General features: G+C 45.0%; 1 protein-coding gene across 9 annotated transcripts in view; it reads right to left on the bottom strand.

Annotated features, from left to right (window-relative positions):
- Positions 1-22,921, bottom strand: part of LOC104557622 (protein TANC2) — a 306,816-nt gene that overhangs the window by 152,510 nt on the left and 131,385 nt on the right. For 6 of the 9 annotated variants that reach the window (XM_062018045.1, XM_062018041.1, XM_062018049.1 and 3 more), the window contains 2 exons: positions 22,793-22,864; positions 16,691-16,870 (listed from right to left, as the gene is read on the bottom strand). In XM_062018045.1, coding sequence (XP_061874029.1) covers positions 16,691-16,870; positions 22,793-22,864 — 252 coding nt within the window. The remainder of the gene's footprint in view (positions 1-16,690; positions 16,871-22,792; positions 22,865-22,921) is intronic. The other 3 variants (XM_062018048.1, XM_062018050.1, XM_062018047.1) reach the window with 2 other exon arrangements.

Raw genomic sequence — 22,921 nt, 5'->3', positions numbered from 1 at the left:
GACTCATGCTGGGATGCTCTGACTAGGCTAAGCTACAACTAAAGCTTTGGACTGACCCGGAAAGTGGGTTGGTTTGCTGCCCCTCGTCTCCAGCAGTGATAAGTATGATAACAAATTGCTGTTCGATTTGCTCTAAGTGACAGAAAATAGTTGTCTAGTAATAATCAAAATGGAAATCAAGCTCAAATTCATTCTGGAGGAGCAGATTGCATACAGGTTAGTGTTTAGAATAGTTTGCCTATATTTAAATGGAGCTGTTTGTGTCCCAGCTTCATCCCATCACCCCTTGTGCTACCCCAACCTCCTGACATCCACCAGTGAGATCTTGGTCACTAGGAATGAGCTCCCCCCTCAGTCTCCTCTTGTCCAGCCTGAGCAGCCCCAGGGCCCACAGCCTTTCCTCAGCAGGAACATGCTCCAGTGCCCTGAGCATCTTGCTGGCCCTGTGCTGGCCTCTCTGCAGCACTTCCCTGTCCCTCTGCAGCTGGGGAGCCCACAACTGGCCCCAGGACTCCAGATGAGGCCTCAGCACATGTGGCAGAGCAGAGCAAAGGGGAGCAGAAGCTCCCTGGCCCTGCTGCTGGATCCACACTCTGCTGGATGCCCCCAGGCTGCCATTGGCTTCTTGCCCACCAGGCCACGTTGCTGCTCATGGGCAGTTGATTCTCCCCCAGCAGTGCCAGCTCTGTCTCCTGGAGCTGCTCTCCAGCAGCTCACCCCCAGCCTGGGCTGCTGCAGGGGCTTGTTCCTCCCCAGCTGCAGGACTCTGCCCTTGCCCTTGGTGACCCTCAGCAGGTTCCTCTGTGCCCAATTCTGCAGCTGGTTGAGATCTGGCTGCCTGGCAGCACAGCCTCTGGGCAATCAGCCAGTGCTCCCAGTTTGGTGCCAGCAGGGCACTTGCTGAGGGTCCCTCTGTGCCCTCACCCAGATGGTCAATGAAAATTCTGGACAAGACTTGCCCCAGCATTTAAACAGCATTTAAAACAAAGGGAAAAGATGTGACTAGAGAAGGTGACTTTATTTGGGTGGCAGTCCCTGAGATTCTGCTATGCTAAAACTCATTTAGTTGCTTTAGCTGATCAAGGCAGACCTTTAATTACACTGACATTCATCCATAATCGTTCAATTGATATGAAATTCTATTTAGGATACATATTTCTTTGCTGGTAGGAGCTTCACAGCTCCTTATATCCTTCAAATGAAGCTTATATCCTTCAAATGAAGCTGTTTGTCAAGGCACAAGGCCGAATTAACACTTGAAAAACTGTATTATGCTGTGTTTACAAGGTGCTTTTCTACCCAAGGAAATTGCTACCATTCAACCAACTTTCAGTAATTTATGCTTTGCTTTTACTTGTAGAAGTAAATGAGCTGTTTGAACTTTCTCTTTTGAGAAGTGATGGTTGGCTCTTGAGCCTTTCCCTCCACAGAGGAACAGGGATGAGGAAACATGACGTTCCTAAATGATTGAATCAAAACATCTAATCAACATGTGATTATCTGTGTGAACACAGACTGTGTGCACAACTCTAAGCTGAAGCAGCAAGTCGTGGCACACAACAAGGCCCATTCATTGAAAGATTCACGTGAATTTTCTCCCCTATTCACTTCCATAACTCAGAAGATAAAAAGTGTAACAGGGGGGAGAAAAAAAAACCCTGTGTTCTTCTAAACCTGGCTTCAACTTTGCAGAGAAGAACCTTGTAGAAATGCCAAGTTTCAGCTTTCCACAACCTGCAAACAATACCAAAGCTGCCCTTTTCATCACAACTCCCTCCGTGATGTGCCATCCATCCCTGGGTCTCAACACGTGTGGTAACTGGCTGATTTTACAAACCATGTAGGTGCCATTTGTGTGCCTGAGGTAAGGTTAAAGCTCCATCAGGTATAGAGTTTTTTTTTAAGAAGGGAAGGCAAAAGAAGAGTAGAAATTAAAACTCAGCCTGCAATGCAAGAGTGAAACTCAATCCAGCTCTGATGGCTGAAGCAGCACGTGGCTGCTGCTCCTCCATCCTCTGCTGCCTCATTTTCCTTACCCATCACAGAAATTTTCAAGTAGGGTGTTACAATGAAAGGATCAAAGAGCTACCTACTCCTTTGTAAGCTCCTGGGCATTCTCTTTTCCACACAGGCAGCTCCCAGAACAAACACTTGTTCCATAACTTGCCTTACCTCAGCTCCCTCCTGTGTCTTCAGCCTCCCTACCCTCCCTTCTTCACTTTATCCTTTGTCAAACTGAGTCTTCTTTCTCCTCCTCTGATTTGAAGCTTCATTTCTTTTCCATCTACACTTGCTCCCTATCCAGCTTTCACAGGATCTTACAGCTCTCCTGCCTCCTCACAATACTGATGCCTTCATCTCTATCCCACCATCTCTCTTCTGCTCACTCTCCTATTGCCCATTTTGAAGACTCCAAAGCAGACCAGGAGCCAGTAAGCCAGGCAAGCTGCCTTTACAGCTCTCTTTCAGACCTTCTAAACAGATTTCATACTTTGCAGACAAAGAGAGACAGAAATTCAACACAAAAGCTCCCAAAACACTGCTGAGAGGACAGGAAAAAAACCCACTGAGTGCAACAGCTCACTGCTTTGGCCCTTACGTCTTGTGGTACCAACCTCTACACCAGTGAGAGCTGGCACAATGTCCTGGGTGCACGTCTACAGCAATTCCCCACTGGTTTTTGTATTCATTGCTGGATGAGTCTTCAAGTTAGGGAGTATGAAAGCTTCCCCAGCTACCTGTTGTTGCCACCAGCAGGAACAGCATTGCCAATAATCACTCACAGCTAGAACACGAAGAATGCCAGTGCTCATCAGAACTGATTTCAAGGTAAGGTTGGGTGGTTCTGTTTGGAGAGGATGATTGATTAGTTTCCTTGAGCCTAATTGTTCTTGCATTTAGTTGTTCTGATAGGTGATTAGAGCAGAAGCTCAGCTTAGAGGTTGGCTTTAGCTCCTTTAGATTTACATACTTCACATTACTGTTTTCTTATAAGCAAAACGCTGGACAAACTTATTCACCTGTTCACAGAGTTTTCTGTTACTAAGGATTGCAGAAAGCAAAATGCTTCCTTGTTTGGAGCCTTTTTTTGACATGAAATGAAAGAAAGACGCATTTTTCCATGAGATGAAAGGAAGAAATTCAGTTTAAGGGGCTCAGAAATGACTCTCTGAAGCCATATTCTCATTAAATAGAAAACTGGACATCCTAACAGAACTTAAAGCATTCACTGTCTAAATAGATCTTGATCTCAAACATTCTACCACCGAAGAGAAAGAGAAGGGTTAAGTCTTGCTTCCTAAAGGAACAGGGCAGGCAGGAACCCACAGACAAAAGAATCATGTCACATGTAGGGAGAAAAATCACAGAAAGCCTGTAAAAGAATAAAACCAGGCAAAACCAGAAGAAAACAGGAGAGTAATCAGCAGTTCCCATCTTTCACCTCTGCATGAACTAAGGTGACACTCGGCATATCCTGCTGAAAACAAAGGTACATAAACAAGCCTTTGTCTTCTTAAGAGGTGAAATTCTCTGTTGACTGGGAGGGAACAATGTTAGGTTTCAATTAGCATCTGTCAAAGCCGGGCTTCCAAAAGCTGACCAATACATTTCCTCTCCTTGAATGTCATGGTAGCTGACATTGTAAAACAAAAGGGCACTAGAGCTTTAGAACAAAGTTGCCACAGAGCTGAGCTAGAACACCAGGGTTATCATGTCACAAAGTACTTCTGGTGCTAAACCACTTGATTTCTGAACTGAAACTCTTTAACACAAGGCTAAATACTGTTTGGATGCCAAGAGGAAAGCAGAAACTTCATCTGGTGTGTATAAACAAATCAAGTGTGCAATGTTGAGATGGTTATTGCATAGCAGCACTGGGGATTTGGCAATCAGAAGGAACATTTCAGCACAACAATGTATTTATACATGTATAAATGCCTTCTGTCCAAATATAAACCTTGAACAAATATGAGATCAAACTGAGCCCATATGTTCTGTAGCAGTGATTCCTTTACTAGAGGACAATGTGGAGTTATTCATCCTCATCCCCTTATGTAACCTGCCCTCAGATTAAGTAGGCAGTAAGAATCTGTTTTCCAGAGCAGTACCAGCAACAGGTACAGATCATCATCGCTCATTTCTGTTGTCTAAAAACACAAGAAAACAAGAAAGCTTTAAGACATTTTCTAGTGTTTTAGCAAATTCTCATTGCCTGTGGCTCTTGCCTATCTAACCAGCTTGATTTGGGAACATGATTCCAAAGGCAACTTTTCCAACTGGGAGGATGGAAGGAGAGAAGAAAGTACAATGAAAGAAATCCTGAAAAGCAATCTATCTATCAGGACTTAAAGACTTAAATCTATCAAGTACTTAAGACCTGGTGAGGCATCAGGCTCAATGCAATCTGCCACTGCTGTTAGACCCAGAGCTCCTTCAAACAAGCCAACAGGAACCCTCTCAGAATCACTTGTGAAAACAGGCACAGCAACCTTCAGCCAAGCTGCCACCCAGAACTAATCACAAGTCTCAGCAACTGCACAAGATCAAGTCCCAAGGGAAGAGGCACTTGAGGAGCCATCACAAGCAGCAGCTACATTCAGACCATGACAGACGTGAACCAGACCATCATCATTCAGTTACAAGATGGCACATGCCAGGAGCTTAAATCTCTGGTGTGAACCAAATAAATCACAGAATGCTGGGGGTTGGAAGGGCCCTGTAGAGCTGCTCCAGTCTAAATCCCCTGCTAAAGCAGGTTTCCCTCGATCAGGAGGCACAGGAACATGTCCAGGTGGGTTTGGAAGCCTCCTGAGAAGGAGCCTCCACACCCTCCCTGGGCAGCCTGGGCCAGGGCTCCCTCACCTCAGCACCAAGGGAGTTTCCCCTCCTGTTCCTGTGGCACTGTTTGTGTTCCAGCTTATGTCCACTACCTCTTGTGCTGTCACTGGCCACCACAGAAAGGTCGTCCCATCCTCCTGACACCCATCGTTTAGGTACTTCTAAGTATTGCTGAGGTGCTCCTGAGCTCAGCCTTCTCTTCTCCAGGCTGAACAGCCCCAGGTCCCTCAGCCTTTCCTCCTCACACAGATGCTCCAGTCCCCTCAGCATCTTGGTAGCCATAAACACTGCAAGTGAAGATTTTTCTTCAGTAAAAGTACCCTCTCAGAAACAATTGGAGTTAATTTGTTCTCTCATTTCATTTAGTTGTGGGATGTTTCTTCCTCATGCCCATCTCCACGTGCAGCATGAAAACCTCAGGTGCAGTTCAACAAACTGCGTGCTTTGAGGGCTATTGTTTAAGCTGCACAAAAAGCTGATGCTGAAGTGAGAGAGCAGCTCCTTCAGAAATGTCTACACACAGTTTGTACTTGGAAAGAAGCCAAGAATCATACTTTGGTAACAAACTATGCTGTTTCTTTGTGACGTGCATGGAAGAGAGATGGAGATGCAAGAACCATTGGTATATGTTTCTGGCAAGAGAAGCTATGCAGGTATACAGGCAAACAGCTTCAGTTTTGGGCCAGAGACATGTATGATACAATTCCAAACCATATGCATGTGGTTGAAGCAGTAATATAGCCAGGAATAGAATCAGAGCACCAACAGCTACTCAATGGAAGGCACCACAGAGCAAAGAAAGAAGCAGCACGTGCCAAAGCAATGGTCCAGATCCACCCACCAAGCTCAGTTCTTAACTTGATGTCTGTTTTGGCCACTGGTGAGGGATCTGTGATGAAAACCCATCTCTCAAATATGTGAAATGAACTTTTACAAAAGTCATAGTCAGTCTCTGGACAAACAATCCAACTTAATAACCCGGTGTGGTCATGTAGGACACGGGAAGAAGAGCTTTCAAACCAGGCTGCCTCTTTGTAAGAAAGGATTAGGGAACAAGCAGCCCAGTTGGACATGAGGGTTTATTCCCAATTTGAAAGCCCCTCTGCTCACAAAGAGCAGCAAAATCAAGTGCACAGAAAGTCTCTGAGGGCACGGTCTAGGAGCAAGAGGAGAAAAGACGTAGCAAAGGGAAGAGCGGTGGCCTGATTTAACTCCACAGGAGGCTTCCTACACCACCTTCTCTTGCTATAGAAACCTCTCTGCTATGTCTAAAAATTCCAATTCACACACACCACAAGTGTAATCGTGACAGATGCTCCATTTTGTGTAGCACCAGTGTGAAATAAGGACAGATTTCCATCCCTGAGCTCCTGAATAAACCACAGAGGTTCGGGCTGTTTTGTTTGCCTTTTTTGGTTATCTGCACTAAATGTAAACCTTTGGGGCTCCCTTCTTTTGTTTAAGCATCTATACAAATCTCTGAAATGAAAAGCTATTATCACCTTTCCACAGCTATAGTGCTGTGATGACATGTTTACCCCATGCTCTGCAAGTCTGAGCAGCTCCAACAGCCTCTGATGGGGAAAAGGATTCATCCTGGGGAAGCGTGAATTCAATCTCACACCCAAACCTCAAGGGACAGCAGGTGGGATTTTCTGCATGGCTCTAGTATGATCTCTGTTCTGACAATATGCAAGGCAGTTGTGTGCCCAAAGGAGACAGAACAGGGTTCATCTTGGAAGTGGCCTTCAGGAAAACCCATGCTAAAAGTGATTAGTGACTATTCAAAGCCAATAAATACAATAGGGCCATTTTCTTTTCCCTTCATTTAAAACCATAACAGTTACATCCAAAGTGTCCTGAAATTGATGCAGAAACAACACAGAGGACTTGGTTTCATTAAAACAAAAGTTACAGCCCTATACTATTCTCAGTATCCATTTCAGGGGCACTTTTGGAGCCCCAAAGAAGTGGGAAATTCACCGGTTTCACGGAAAAGATTGATGTTTGTTTAAGAAATGCACAGGTGTGGACATACACACAGACACACTCATCCACCCGTTTTCTTTCTGCAGGCCCAGTTGCTTTCCATTTCAATCTATGCCTGTCAAAACAAACCACGGGTCCAAAAATAATGGATGAAGCATCCCAAAAATGAACAGCAATGACACAAGGAGGCATAATGAATATTCAGCATCTATCTTTGGAAGAGGATCCTCCTTCTCCAGAAGGTTTCATTGCTGGAGATGTGAGGGGGTTTTTTTGTCACAGTGTAGTACAAGACACCAGGTGACAAATGACAGTGAGATGTTGCTTTTGTGTCTGGGTGTGTTTTACGTTACCTGCTAAAAAGGGACGGCACAGTAATTAGGACGAAACACAAGTGTCATCCCTCTGGCTAGCCTCAGATTGCAATGCAGCAGGGCAAACGAGAGAGGAACAAAACGAATTCTACCCCAGAAAAATCTACACTACACATCCTGAACCCCTCCCCACCCCATCCCTGAGTCTACAGCTAACTCAGTCATTACGGTGCGGTTCAGAAATGCAAGAGTGGGCCTCCCATCCCAGCTCCACTCCTACATGCAAGCCATGAATTTCAGATCAGTGTCATGCTGACAGTATATGACAGTTCCAAAAGGAAAGCAATGAAAAGCAATGGAAGCATTCTGCAAATGGCATGAGGTGAAAAAATAAGGCACCTAAAAACAGTTACAAGTCTCTTCTGACACCAACACTCTGAAGTGCAACACTCCTGTAGAATGAGAGCAATGAGCACTTAACAGTCTCTCCTCAAATTCTACCTTGGAAATCATTTAGTTTATACATTTGGGTTTCTTCTTATCTCACTCCTTTAGTGAGGAGCAAATCTCTCTCTCCCTCAGCACACTGGGTTTTCTTTAAGGCACTCCAACCTCATTTGTGATCCTTTTTTGCAGCACAAAAGGAAAAACCTTATCTCGATCCCATTGTTCCAAAGGGTGAAAACCAAACCACTTTGGATAACTGGAGTGGTTTTCAGGTCACTCCTCACTAGCTCTGTTTTAGTAATGCTGAGAGGTGGATTTGTCTTCTCATTGCACATTCATTTTAGGTTGAGGATGGGAAATCCTGCAGGTGATAAGCTCAGCTTATGTAAAAGTATTGCAACAGTAAGTTAAGAGAAAAACAACACCAGCAGCAAAAGCTTTAACGATAGAAACCTAATAATGGCTTTCTGGGAAACTAGGAGCATCACAATCTCTTGTTCTACATTGCTTTGCTGTTAAAAGGAGGTGGCCTAATACAACTGAAAGCAAAGTCCATGCAAGACAAACCATCCAGATACTCACAAAGCTTTGTTTCCTCTCGCCAGCATCTAAGAGTGTGCAAATGTGGCAGCAGCAAAGTCACAGCCAGCCCGTTAATTCAGAGGTACCCGATGCTTTGAGAGGCAGCACTTCAGCAAAGATCCTCCTCCCCTGCTCCCCACCTCTCCCCCTAGCACTAGCTCCATATTTCTGCTCACCACGTCAGGATGATGTTACAGGTGCCACCTCCCGCTGCTGATGTCACGCCTGGCTTTAAGCACAACCGCCACCATCTCCCTGCGGTGCCCTCCCGGCCCCTAACGAGCATCACTTGTGCATCTTCTCCAGCCTCAGGGACAGGAAAGCTGAAGAGAACACAGAGCTTTCTGTCTTTGTTAAAGCCTCTCGGTGCTTCCTTCCAGAATGCTGCAGAGAATGTCGACCCTATGCCTCCCTCGAGGGAGGGAATGAAGGATTTGAGGACAATTCCTTTCCGTGGCACAGTTTGATTTGCTCTTTTCTTAGACCAAACTGCTGAAAGTACAGGTAAATAATGGTGAAGCAGACCAAAGGGAGTGAATCACTGATGCTCTCCTCAACATTTCGGAGTGAGAAGGGCTAGTGATGCAGCCCAGGACCAGAGCTGATGAATGGTGCAGTGCTGCTGTTGTCAAGGCAACTAAGGCGGGGGGGGGGGGGGGGGGGGGGGAAGCAGCACCATATAAGGAGTTGTGACATGAATTCCAGGAACAATTTCTACTAAAAAAGGCTGTAAGCTTTAAAGCTGCAGCATCCTTTTCTGGGTTGGATACAGGTTTCATTGTTTAGGCTCGAAGCTGTCGGTACAGATCATCGCAAGCACGATCGCATCGAGCCAGGACACATCTGCACGGGGAGCATTGTACCAAAGCAGTACAAACCCACATCACTGTGCAGTGATTTCAAAGGAGTGACATGAAAAGATGGGAAATAGTTAAGGAAGGAAACTGGCAGGATGCTGACAATGATCCAAACTTAGATCTGTGCAAAATGAGGGTGCTGGTGAGACCCACAGATCCCAGGTAGCTCCATGCAGGTGAGAAGCTCTTTCTTTATAGGAGCAAAGCCTGAGATGAACCAAACTGCAGCACCATCAGGTGGCTGATTGCCTGAGCAGCAGTGCCACTGAGCAGAGATCCAGCCACTCCTAGAGACAGCAAAATATCCCCAAATCAACCTGTCACCCAGTCACTGTTGTGCAGCAAAAGCTGGCAGTGGCCCTAAAGCATCTCCAGCTAAAGCACTGAAAGCTGGCAGTGCCCCTACAGCATCTCCAGGTAAAGCAGCACTGTGAAAACGAGCTCACACATCCAGGTGCCATAGCAAGCTATAAACAAGACAAGGTTTCTATCCCAGGCTGTAAGCCAAAGGGGAAAAGCCACATTACTTTGACACAACTATGGTCAGATGCTTTTCCCTTTAACACATGTGCTCAAACAGACAATACACAGCGACCAAACAACAGCAACTCTCTGACCAAAAGCAGACACAACATTGTAGCTCTGAATGCTCAGCCACTGGAATTCCTACTTCCAGAAACCCTTGATCACCCTGTTTTATTTCAACAGACACCTACCAGCACAGCCAGTTTCTCCCCAACATTCACCCCCCACCTCAAGTAGTTGCCTTCTCATCTCTCATGCTCACACCCTGCTGAGTTAGTGCATTAGTCTGGAGCAAATAAGTGGTCCCAGAGGGCTCCAATTATTAATCTGGGTTTGTCACTATTAAACAAGAAACAATTAAAGAGTTTTCAAGCAGAGATAGATCAGCTTGTTTAGTCTCACTGTTACAGTTAGCATATTTAACCATTTGCTGCAGATATAGAGAAGGAAGGAATTCTAATCCTTGTGGCTGTTCCAAAGAGATAAAAAAAGGAGGATGCAGAGGGACAGAGTGATGGCAAGAGCTCAGATCTCCCATTTCCCACAAATGACATGGGTGATGGTGGCTTGTGGGTGTCCCCAGCCTGGCTGGATCTGAAGGGTGTTGAGAACCATGAAGATGGGTCTTCACTGGTGGCAGCCCCCAGCCTTCTTGGGTCTGCTCTCACCATATTGGAAGGTTTCAGTGAAAGAGTAGATGTTTTCTTTACAAAAGAGGATGTTGTTAATTGCCTGAGCACACTTAGGAACATTCCTACTCATTTCTACGAAGCTTCTTCTGCAGGTAAGTTCCCACAACTCCCAAAGCTCAAGAGGGGAAACGTTCTCCAAGTGTGAGATCTGCAACAAAACTGATCCCTTGGGCTCGTGTCTTTTAAGAAACAGCATCTTCATTCACACTGGATACAGGAGGAATAAGGCCTTGGAGAATCTAAACCTGAACACCTAGAAAAACAGGATTTATTCCCTAAATTCCTTGGTAACATTCTCCCCTCCTCTCTCTGTACACGGGCACTCGCAGACGTTCTCCCTGAGAGAACCCTAAAGCCTGCAAGCTGTCATTCCACCAAACAACCCTGAAATAGCCAAGTGCAGTGATGAATACAATTATCCCTGTGCATATAAATTTCCACTATGTAAATGAAACATCTTTCCTGAGGAGGAGTTGGGTGCAGCACAGGGCTCTGTGCAAACCCTTTGCACGTGGGGGGTTTCACAATCAGAGAAACATGTACCAGGAGATGAGGATTTCAGCCCAATTATCCCATAGCAGCCAATGGCTTCAGCAAGGCTTTGGACACTGTCTCCCACAACATCCTCATCAGAAAGCTCAGGCAGTGTGGCTGGGATGAGTGGAGTTGAGGTGGATGCAGAGCTGCTGAATGACAGAGCCCAGAGGGGGGTGATCAATGGCACAGGATGGAGCTGGAGGCCTGTGGCCAGTGGAGTTGCACAGGGATGGGTTCTGGGGCCAGTCTTGCTCAACATCTTCATCAAGCACCTGGGTGAGGGCACAGAGGGACCCTCAGCAAGTGCCCTGCTGGCACCAAACTGGGAGCACTGGCTGATTGCCCAGAGGCTGTGCTGCCAGGCAGCCAGATCTCAACCAGCTGCAGAGTTGGGCACAGAGGAACCTGCTGAGGGTCACCAAGGGCAAGGGCAGAGTCCTGCAGCTGGGGAGGAACAAGCCCCTGCAGCAGCACAGGCTGGGGGTGAGCTGCTGGAGAGCAGCTCCAGGAGACAGACCTGGCACTGCTGGGGGAGAATCAACTCATCTGGAGTCCTGGGGCCAGTTGTGGGCTCCCCAGCTGCAGAGGGACGGGGAAGTGCTGCAGAGAGGCAAGTGCTGCAGAGAGGCCAGCAAGATGCTCAGGGCACTGGAGCATGTTACTGCTGAGGAAAGGCTGTGGGCCCTGGGGCTGCTCAGGCTGGACAAGAGGAGACTGAGGGGGGAGCTCATTCATATTGACCAAGATTTCACTGGTGGGTGTCAGGAGGTTGGGGCAGCACTTTTTTTTCTGTTGTATCCAGTGACAGGACAAGGGGTGATGGGATGAAGCTGGAACATAAAATGTTCCGCTCAAAATTAAGGAGAGACTTCTTTATTGTAAGGGTGAGGGAGCCCTGGCCCAGGCTGCCCAGGGAGGGTGTGGAGGCTCCTTCCTTGGAGCTCTTCAAGCCCCACCTGGACACATTCCTATGTGACCTGATCTAGGGAACCTGCTTTAGCAAGAGGGTTGGACTAGATGAACTCTAAATGTCCCTTCCAACCCCCACCACTCCACGATTCTATGATCTCTTAACCTAATTCAACACTGGGTACTATATTTGGCATTGATCCAGGAAAGCACTCTGATGCATCCACGTCTGTAAATGTCCTGAAAAGCAAAGCTTTCCTGAACGACTGTGTACCATGCAACCACGCCTTATTTTCATTGCTCTCATGGTTCTGAGTAATCAATAACACACTCTGGATGTACAATAGAATATTTAAACCCAATGATTTTCAAATTGTTGCTTTCTCTGTGCAGCAAGCCTGGTAATTTTTAAGTGCTAATTTCATTCCAGACAGAAATCAAATTGGTATCTGAAACAGTCCCCTGAGCTGGTAGGATTTGGGGTTTGGTGTTTTTCCCCTCTTTATTATGTACTTTTCACATTACACTTGCTGATAAAGCCACTGTTGTGATCAAAAACGAATTATTAAACAGCATAAACTGAGGTTGAGCACACTGATTTCAAATACCTCCTTAGCCACTGTTAAACAATGGGTTATACAGGCAGGAGAGGGAGAGCTGATTACTTATGCTTACTATTACTTTACCCTTTAGAGCCACAACGACCTCAAGTTTTTCTTAATCACTAGGCTATTCAGTAGAGTGACAACTGCAAGCAGACTGAATATTTATCAACCTCTGAAGCCAGCCAAGTCTCCAGACACCAAAAAAACCCAGATATCAAGACTTCAGCAAGGGATCTGGGATTCGTTTGGAAAGAAAAACACTCCCCATAACATGTTCATGGGGCTTTTTAGAAAGAGTGGGCCATTTAAAGGGGATAAAAAGCTGACTTGTTTACAAATCAGTCAGGTTAAGAACCTGGAAAGATTATGTTACAAACAGATAGACAGCACAGCAGTTTCTTCTGGGTAAGTTTCTCTGCACCATAAAGGTTTCTTTTCCTTTCTGAACCCCAAATTAACATGATGCTCTGATGCCCATGAAAAGGGACCATCTCAGTAGTTCCTTTCCCCGTCTCGTCAGAGCTGACAAATCTTCTCTACATGCAACCCCAGAATGACCCAAAGATAATTTAGCCCTCCAACAGCAGCAAATCATCTCGTGAAAGAGAGTATAAAGTCTTTTGTGTTGTAATTGTCATCTCTGAGGTATTCCAGAAAGCATGAATCCAGAAGGCAGAATACAGTCATGGTCTTAGGAATGAAATGGTTAGTGAAGGGAGAAAAAAAAGGAATACAGGAGACAATGAAGTGCTTGATGTAAGAAATGGTACCAATTCCATTAACTGAGCACTCCACAGCTATGGAAATTATTACATGAATGGGTTAGTCACACACAAATGTATGTAAGAAGCAAACAGCATGAAAAAAAAGCCCCTACAATTGGATAATTTCTCTACAATTTTCTATGCTCTGAAGGTCGCTTTGAAAAATCCATGTGGCAACTGTCACGCAGACAAAAGCTTCTCTTTGTAATACTTGGCTTTCCCAGAATCACCCTCATCCCTTTCCCAAAAGGAATCACTGCTGTTATTGTGGAGGATTAACAACTGGACAGCAGAATGAGACAAAGCAAAAAGGCAACCATCACAGCCAGCGAGACTTTGTGAAACGTCTCCATGTACTTACTGTCAAACTGCTGGCTGCTTATTTTTATCTGAAAAGCTCCTGCAGACACATGGAAGATTTTCAAACCCAGTTGCTTATCAATTCTGCCAGATTTTGACTATGCAGTGATGGCGTTTACAAGGTTTCTGTAATACCAGAGAGGAGTATTGGGCAAAACTGAGGAGAAACACATCAAAAGAATAGTGTAAGGCTGTAAACTTGTCTTTGCCAACCTAACAGTAACTCCAAAGATTCTTTATTTTACAGATCATGATGTTTATTAATGAATGAAGCTCAGGAGGGTCTTTACAAACTGAACAGTTCAAACCCCACCGCTTTTATTTGCTGATTTAATAAGGGGTCACTCACTCAACTGCAACCTTGCTCTGCTGCTGAGGAATTGGTTAGCTTTTGAATCTCTTGGATTGCAAAGTAAGAAAGAGATGATAAGAAATGAAGAAATGTTCTAAATGCCATGAACAGCAGAGAAGAAAACCTTACCTCCACAGTTTCTTTACATGTTCCCTAATGAACCTGCTTCTGCAGGGGGGCTGGACTAGATGATCTCTAAAGGCCCCTTCCAACCCCTGCCATTCTATGAAAGCAAACAAATCCCTACAATGACTGAGGATGTAAAATCAACACTTTCCTTTGACAATATCAACAGGAAATTAAACTAATCATTTACAGGATCATGCTAATCCACCAAGGCACTGAAACGCTCTTGGAATTCTGAGTGTATCAGGAGCTCCAGGGGAGTCAAGACACATATGTGTGAAACATCAGCATGTGTTTTTCATGCTACAGTGGATTGGGTCTAGCTAGAAGATTTAAAACAGATGGTAATGGAAAACCCTGGAAGCAGAAGACAGACATAATCACCCTCCCAATTGATTTCCAATAGATTCTTGTGCCTGACCCCAAAATGCATCTCTAAACAAAAGCAGGAGCCTACACTTCTCCTTTGTGTAGTAACACTTGGCAGCATTTTATTGATGCCATCCCTTTTTTATTGTACACATCTCATTCAGGTCTAGATTTCACCACACACAGTTTCTAAACCAGACTGACAGAGGAGTATGAATTTTAACCAGATGAACGTTTACAGCATGGCTCTACAAAACCACAAACCAAACAAAAGCTTTGAGAGTTGGGAGCTAAATGGAGCCTGATCTGTTTCCACCTGGAAATGTGAATACATGGAGCTTGATCTGCTAGGATGAATTGTTGTGATATTGGTAAGTGGGAGGAGGCTGATGTCTGTTGATCAGTCAAAAGCCCAGCAGGCCTACACCAAGGCAGCTTGCTGAGGAAGAAATGGAGCTGCAGTGGTATAAGGTAACTTGCTGTTTCCATGTACAGCTCAAACCCTCTGCAAGTACTTCAAAGAAGAGTAATGAACTGTTCAAGTAGATACATGAACGTAACATTACTCAGAGCATATAAACACAAAGGATTACAGTGAAAAGAAGGGGACAGGGCAACAAAACCAAATCTTTAGTTCTGGTTTGTAAAGTATTTGTAACATAGAATGTTCTTCATCCTTTCCTACCTGAAAAAAAAGGTCTATGGAGTTGTTTAGTGCTACCTGCCTCTACTAAAGAAGTCACATAAACAAAAGAAGTAAGTAAAAACCTAAAAGGAAGAGGAAACTGGATGAATGTGAGGATCACAGGAGAAAATTCAGGCAAAGCAGGAACAAACTAAACAGACATTACCCAAGAAAATCACCAAGTACAGACATGCTGTGAGGAGAAAGAAAAGAGCTGTGATTTATTGTTGTAGTTGTTCACAACCTCTGTGGCAGGAAAGTTGTGGATTCCACAGCTACCCCTTTGCTGTGAGGCACGACAGGGAAAAAACATCCTCAACCAAAAGAGCCCACACAGAATTTGCATCCCACAAAATGACACAAGCAGAGGAAAGAATCAAGAACTAAAGTAACAACAAGGTTTGAGAGACACTAAGCTGCAGTGGATTCATTCTGAAACCACTCTTGTAACCTGCTGCTGGATGTTATGCTTCTAGAAGTCAAAACTCATCTTGTAAAGCTCTGGCTTGTTTTAGTAGCTACTGGGGTAAAGTGCAATACGTTGTTGTTAGAAGCTGTTCCATAAAAGAGAAGGAAATGCTGAAGGACAAACAGAAAAAGAGTTCTCACCATCCAGTAGCAGGATTGTAAAGTGAAGGATATTCTTAGAAAATGGTTCCAAAAAAAGCCCCAAATCCACCAAAGCCCACAAATCTCCCCACTGTGACAGCATTGGCCCTGCTGAAGAACATGCCTCTGAAACTCACAGCTCTTCTAGTTCCTGCTAAGAAGCTGGTTTAGGACTTCACCTTTTAAGGCAGACCTTCAGCCATGAAGTTCTTAGTGATGTGAAACTCGTGTAGAAGACAGCAGAGTAAGGCACTGAAACTTCGCTTTTACACTGATTTCATGTCCTTCCCTGTTTCCTTCTGCCTGGTTGTCTTGCATTTTGTGAGCTACACTGCTACCAAACAGGCTCAGACTACTCAGACACCCTGCAAAGCAACTCTGCTATGATACAGGGATCTCCTCCTCTTGTCCTTTTCAATTTCTCCTTTCACCAGTGGGCAGGGAAAAAAAAAAGGTACAGAGTGAATCAGGTTATATCATGTCAGAATTCTTTCTGGAAGGTTCTCTCAGTACAAACACAGTACATTGGCTGATGGCTTTTAAAGATGAGCACAGAGGGATGTGAGGTTTTAGGCAAGAAGCAAGTTTCTCCAAAGTCTTTACCAGTAGAAATACAACGTCAGGCTTTCAAATGGATGTTGGACTCCAAGTGCTTTTGACAATCCAACTACTTGGCGTTCAAACCCCAATCCCAGCAGAGCAGAGAAACAAAATAGTTTAAAAATATGCATGAACTAAGGAGGAAAAAAAATACATCTCTGTGCTGTTTGTCATTTCTTTGTGATGTATTCTCTGGGCATTCCAGATTTTAGCAGGAAGCTCTTTGAAATGCCTGTAGAGTTGTTTCCACTGGGCATGAACCACACAGCACAAAGTGGAACTGAAGACACAACTCTGCTAGAAACTTCTCAGGAAAAACCAGAGAATGTCTGTGAAACAAGAGAGCTCATTTTCAGAACAGAAATTATTTCCCTGTCAGCAGGAAACTGAATCCATTCCTGGGTCTGAGCTGCTGCAAGAAACAAACGATGACTTCAATTACAGAAGCCTGTTCAAAGCCTTTGCTTACAGGTTGTTTTTGCACCACCTGACCTTAAAAGCCCCACTGAACTTTATTTAAAGTCCTTACCAGTTAACTTCTTCACAGGTTGGAGTCGAACACTGATAGACTGATGTGTGAGTAAGGGGGAGGATGGAAGGGAGCGGGACATGCCCTCCATAATCCGAATGTGCTGCATACCTTCGGTCACTGGGAGTGGCGGAATGGCGTAGTCTGGTTCAAAAGCACAGTCGTTCTCTGTGGAGGTGCCTGATGGGAACAGCAAAACAAAGGAGAACCTGGTTAGAATCCAAGGAAGTCTCTTGCTTTTATCATTCATAGACAGAGGACTGTCTGGCTCAGGTGAGGTCACTGCTGTGTGGTGCTCAGTCCTGCTGGGAGCAGGGAGAGCTGCTTTCTCCTGTTCACTTCGTACTGTGTCTTGACACTTCCCTTGAAGACTTTATATTTCTGGAACAGCATCTCAGCATCTCTCTTTATTAGATTATAAACAGTATAACCATGAAGAATTGATTAAGGGATTGACTCAGGATTGATGAAGAGAGTAGAGCATCTCACTTGTGATGAAAGGCTGAGGGAGCTGGGGCTCTTGAGCTTGAGGTCACTGAGGTGTGACCTCATTCATGTTTACAGACACATCAAGGATGGGTGAGAGGAGGCTGGAGCCAGGCTGTGCTCAAGGATGGCCAGAAGAGGTTCCAACGCAACACAAGGCAGAATTTGTTCCCTGTTGAGGTGAGGGGACCATCAGGGGCTGCCCAGATGGGCTGTTGAGGCTCCTTCTCTGGAGACATCCCAAACCCAGTTGGATGAGTTCCTGTGTGCCCTGCTCTAGATGGTGCTACTCTGGCAGGCGGGTTACACTAGATGAGCTTTCCATCTCCCTTTCAACCCTTAACATTCTGTGATCTTTCAGAGTCACAGAATGGTGGGGTTGGAAGGGACCTTTAGAGATCATCCAGTCCAAACACCTGCAGAAGCAGCTCCCACCTAGATCAGGTCACACAGGAATGTGTCCAGGTGGGGCTTGAAGAGCTCCAAGGAAGGAGCCTCCACACCCTCCCTGGGCAGCCTGGGCCAGGGCTCCCTCACCCCAACACTCAAACAGTTTGGCCTTGTGTTTCAATGGAGCTGTTTGTGTTCCAGCTTCATCCCATCACCCCTTGTCCTGTCACTGGACACAACAGAAGAAAAGTGCTGCCCCAACCTCCTGACACCCACCAGTGAGATCTTGGTCAATATGAATGAGCTCCCCCCTCAGTCTCCTCTTGTCCAGCCTGAGCAGCCCCAGGGCCCACAGCCTTTCCTCAGCAGGAACATGCTCCAGTGCCCTGAGCATCTTGCTGGCCCTGTGCTGGCCTCTCTGCAGCACTTCCCTGTCCCTCTGCAGCTGGGGAGCCCACAACTGGCCCCAGGACTCCAGATGAGGCCTCAGCACATGTGGCAGAGCAGAGCAAAGGGGAGCAGAAGCTCCCTGGCCCTGCTGCTGGATCCACACTCTGCTGGATGCCCCCAGGCTGCCATTGGCTTCTTGCCCATGAGGGTCCTAGAGTCACTTTAAACATAGTTCCGACAAAGCAGTCTTCCTTTTACTGTTTTTGTGCATTTACATTGTGTATTTCTAAAAAGAAAAACCAAAGAAAAGCCTCCAAAAGCAGCCACCACCTCCAGCCCTCCCCTAACACACACCCAGCAGTGCCCAGAGCCACACAAAGCCTGTATGGGGGTCACATCATCACTACTGATCCCCAGGGAAGACACATGACAACAAGCAGAGACAGAACTATAAAAGCACACACTGCTAATTGTTGCAATAAATACTAATGACAGAAGTGGGGCAGGTGCTCTAGTTCAGTGAGAGCTGGGACCTGTAAGGTTCCCTCTGTCAGCTGCAGAATATGGAAACCTCTGGTCAAGAGCATGTGGTTTCTCCACCTCTAGTCAATAAGATTAACAACCTAACCCACATGACTAATAACTCACCTGCAAAAGCAACTTCAAACTGTTCACATGAATATTTCATTACAGATAATGTAGGAAGACTACACTTGTGCCTCACCTTAGGGATGGACTTTGGCTTTTAGTACCCACTGATGTTTTCCCTCCATTAAAGACACTCCTGACTTGATTTCCACTGGACAGCTGGGCTGTTCTCAATGGTTTGTGAAAATATGTAATGAGTGGGAGAGAAGACAAAAGGGTAAATGCCTTAAATACATGATACTCTAGGAGATGATGGACTAACACCGTTTCAGATATCCAAAGGACAGTGTGAACTTCCCAACCTATTGCTGATGATCAGAGGAAAAACCCACACTGAAATAACTGTCAGAAAGCTTGGACAAGTTCCTGAAGTGTGCTAGGAGAGGTAGGTAAAAGCCACCCACTGCTGATGCCAACTTTCAGCAACATCTCTCAGCATTTTTGCATCATTCTTTACAAGAAACCATACCAAACACTGACACACTTTACACACACACACTGTTTTTGACAGTTCAAAACACGTTTTTGCCACAGTAGTTCACTGAGTATGTATTTAAAGCCCAATCCTTACAGAGGTGATACTTCTGTGTGTGATAGGAAGGATGTCACAGCTCAGAACGTTTGGTTCATCAGAGATTGTCATTACTGTCACAAACTATGAGCTAGATACTCATGCTCTTCTATTCATTTCATGCTGCTGTAATTGTGTGCACACAAATGCTGTAATGGAGCACATCTCTAAGAGGGTACACATCATTGTATTGGGTTTGTTTAGCTTTATTCGGTGTTGTTGATGACTATCATATATATATACACACATATAAATATAGATGTATATAATTCCACTTGAACATGAGGAAAAACTTTGCTGTGAGGGTGAGGGGGTCCTGGCACACACAGCCCAGGGAGGATATGGAGGCTTCTCTTTTAGAAGGCTGGGAGTTTGGAACAAGATTCATCTAATGACAATGAGTAATGAATCCCAGCCTGGACACTCCACTGACTCCATCTACGACCTCTCCATGGACTACAAAGGGAGTTGGGGGAGACAGGCAGCTCCACTGCACCCACTCCCATCCAGCACCATCATATGACACACATCTGAGCTACACACCACCACTACAGCTTCAGAGGCAGGAGCATTGTTGTTTCTCAGCTCTCCTTCCAATGGATGTCACACAGCACATCAGGCAGAGAGGACAAACGAGGTATGTTGGGAAAGACACACGAGCTGTCAAAAGCAAGCCCAAGTCTTGCACACACACAACACGTGGGTAGTGTCACTGCTCAGCAGAGCTTGAAATCTCCAGTCTGACCTTGTTTCTAAGTTTTCCATGCTGATCATCCCAAAGATGCAATGCCTCTGTTAGTGCAGTTGGGCTAATTTTTCCAGAAGGGCATGATTTGATAGCATGCTGCTAATCTAGAGGAAAAAGAGGCTTCACTTCTTCCATCTGTGCACTGCCAACTGTAATTCCTTGCAGTATATAGAGCTTACTTGATAGAAGCTGATGAAGGACCTTGCTTTTTGCAGGGTTATTGCAAGCTGAACACCTCTGCTGACTCTGCAAGCTTATTCACAATCACCTGAGAGTGCCAGGAGAGGCAGAGCAGCACCAGTGCCAAAACTGGCATTGACACAAAGAAGCTGTGATGTTTTTATCAAAACACATTTGGCACCAGGCATGAAAAAACACCCCGAGATTTACCATTGTTGATTTTGATTCTTAAAAACAAAGTTTCAACTTCCTCAGGACAGATTCTGGGGTTTGAGGGAACTCTTAAACACCAGGCACCTCCTGCAACTTAAGATCTGGGAAAGAGCTCAAAAGTCTGGGTGTATTTCACTTGTTATTATGATGTAAGTTTGCAGTATGTTTGAACAATGTTTCCCTAAAGCCAAGGGCAACTAGGGGACAGTATCTCTTAGAGAGAAATAAAGGCAACATTTCCACAACTGGTTTCCCTCTTCAAATGCAAACGCTCAGCAATAAAACTCAATGAGCTCACAACATATCCACAACACACTTACTTTCCTTCTACAGACCTCATCATTTGTTTCACCTTTGACACAGTAAACAAACACACAAATATAGCAATTGAAACGGGCTTCAATTTCTTTCAGTCAGAAAGAATATTGGGTTCATCAAACCCTCGAATTAAGGATTGTTCAGGGCTGAATTGGAACGGTGACAGTTTGTCTCTAAAGTGCACTGAAGTAAAATGCTAACCGCAAAGTGCAGATTTGAACTAATAAACTATTTATTGATATTTTTCAAGATAATAAAGCTTTACAGACAGCTGCAGTATGTAGGCATCATCCATGGCAACAAGGAAGTTTACACAGAAGATGAGCACCTTGTTTCAGGTGACTGGTTTGTCGAAGCATAATGAAACCCCTTTTCACAACCATGATGAACACAACATGTGCAGACAGATGGACACAGAACAAAGTGAAGTTAAAGATAATACTCTCATGGAGCAAAGAGACTCCTGTTGCTACAGTCACATCCATTAATCCAAATGGAAATATTTAGGGTAGAAGCTTGTTTCTCTAAGTTGCACCCTCCACTCCCTCATGCTGAAACTTGTTGCTAGTTACTGCAGTTCCTTGAGTCACACTCACACAGGGAAACAGATACAGGTTGGTCAGCTGCTAAAAAAGCCCCATGTCCTCTGCCCCAAAGTGGTATTTTTCCATAGCAGCCGAGATGCTGACTAAATGGGCTGAAACACAACCTGAGAGAACAGAGTGTCTGGAACAGGCGTAGGGAAACGCAGCGGGCAGCCTCCAACGGCAGTTGCACCTGAGCTGCTGGATCTTGGAACAATTAACCAACAGGCACAACCCAGAAAAAAAGAGAAGGACATCACAGAGACTAAGAGCAGAGAAAACAGTCAAGGCTCAGCCTCCAGATGTAACAAAACAGCAACTTTATCTCAAATAACAGCATCTGGAAACGAGCAACCCTTCATCCTGTATTCCCAAAGCACAGAAATGCTACCTGGATGTAAACTATGAGGCACATGCAGTTATAAACTCCCCCATTCCTTCCTAATTTTTTCTCTTCTATTTTAAAATAAGGAAATTTAAAATAACAAATGTTAAAGCAATTGTAAAAGATCCTGTGTTAACAGAGCAGTTTCAGCTGTTGATGTTTCACAGCGCTCCAGAGTTTTAAGTCTAAATTCCAGTCCCCCTCATTCTGATCACAGGGCTTCAATCACCTGCAATAATTTTGCCTGGGCAACACTGGAATACTGCCAAAAAAAGAACAATGCTCTGGAGAAAAAGTCTCCATAATAAGTCATTAGGATATCATGACAACAACAGACTGGAACCTAAATGGAAGGAAAATTATTGCTGCAATCCCGAGAGAAAATAAGTCAATGCACAGAGCACCTACCAGAACCATGCTTCCAAAAACTGCTTCTTGGTCTCAAGAGCTGTGTGAAAACACCAGCATTTGCACAAGCCTCACAAAAGGGCAAATGCTTAAAACTAAGCTTCTGCTACTTCAAAGGACACGTAAGCCAGAGCAGATCTAAGAGCTGCTGCTGTCAGTGGCAGAAATCCCTGTTACACGGCTCTAGTGGTGGTTTTAACCACCAAGCCTATTATGAATGATGGATACTGAACAAAAGAGATTGGATAATCATTACTTAAATAATATCAAATCTATTTTTACTACTCTCTTCCTAGAACCTTTTGCCCTGTTGCTGTAGGGTGAAACAAAAGAAAGCAGAAGATGTAACACTGGGCTGTTCAGCCCGAGGTAGGAATGCGCTGGCCCCTCTGTCACAGCTCTGTAACCTGGCAGGTTTGCAATCAGAGGGGAAGGCAAATAGGCACTGAGTGGCCTCTTGATTTGTGCTGCTGTGTGCTGAGGACTTCTTACACCACCACTACCTCCAGCAAATGCCTTTGTGCAAAGCTCTGTCCCTCTCTCTGCAAAATGGAGATGGCATACCCCCTACAGTTACACCTCTGCTTAGGTTAAACCCCTTCAGGCTCCCCAAAGATGGTCTATTCTCTGAATACGAGTGAATTTGTAGCTCTGTGGATAATAATGATGGTTACAGGACTCCATCAGATTACACAGTCTTACGAAAAAAACACCAAATGTATATATAGAAGGTGAACAAATGAGAAACGAGTCACTGAGGCAGAACAACACTCAGGTTTACCTTGCCCAGATCGGCTCTGACGGGAGTCTACACTTGCCTGTCTTCGGTCTGGTGGCTCCTCGTTCCCTCCATCTGCATGAGAACCAAAACAGCACAAGTAGAACATCATACTGGACAGGTCAGGCAGAT

Source organism: Colius striatus, chromosome Z, assembly GCF_028858725.1.
Source record: "Colius striatus isolate bColStr4 chromosome Z, bColStr4.1.hap1, whole genome shotgun sequence".
Taxonomy (NCBI): domain Eukaryota; kingdom Metazoa; phylum Chordata; class Aves; order Coliiformes; family Coliidae; genus Colius; species Colius striatus.
Note: the sequence above shows the minus strand (reverse complement) of the source record. Positions and strands in the feature narration are given on the sequence as shown.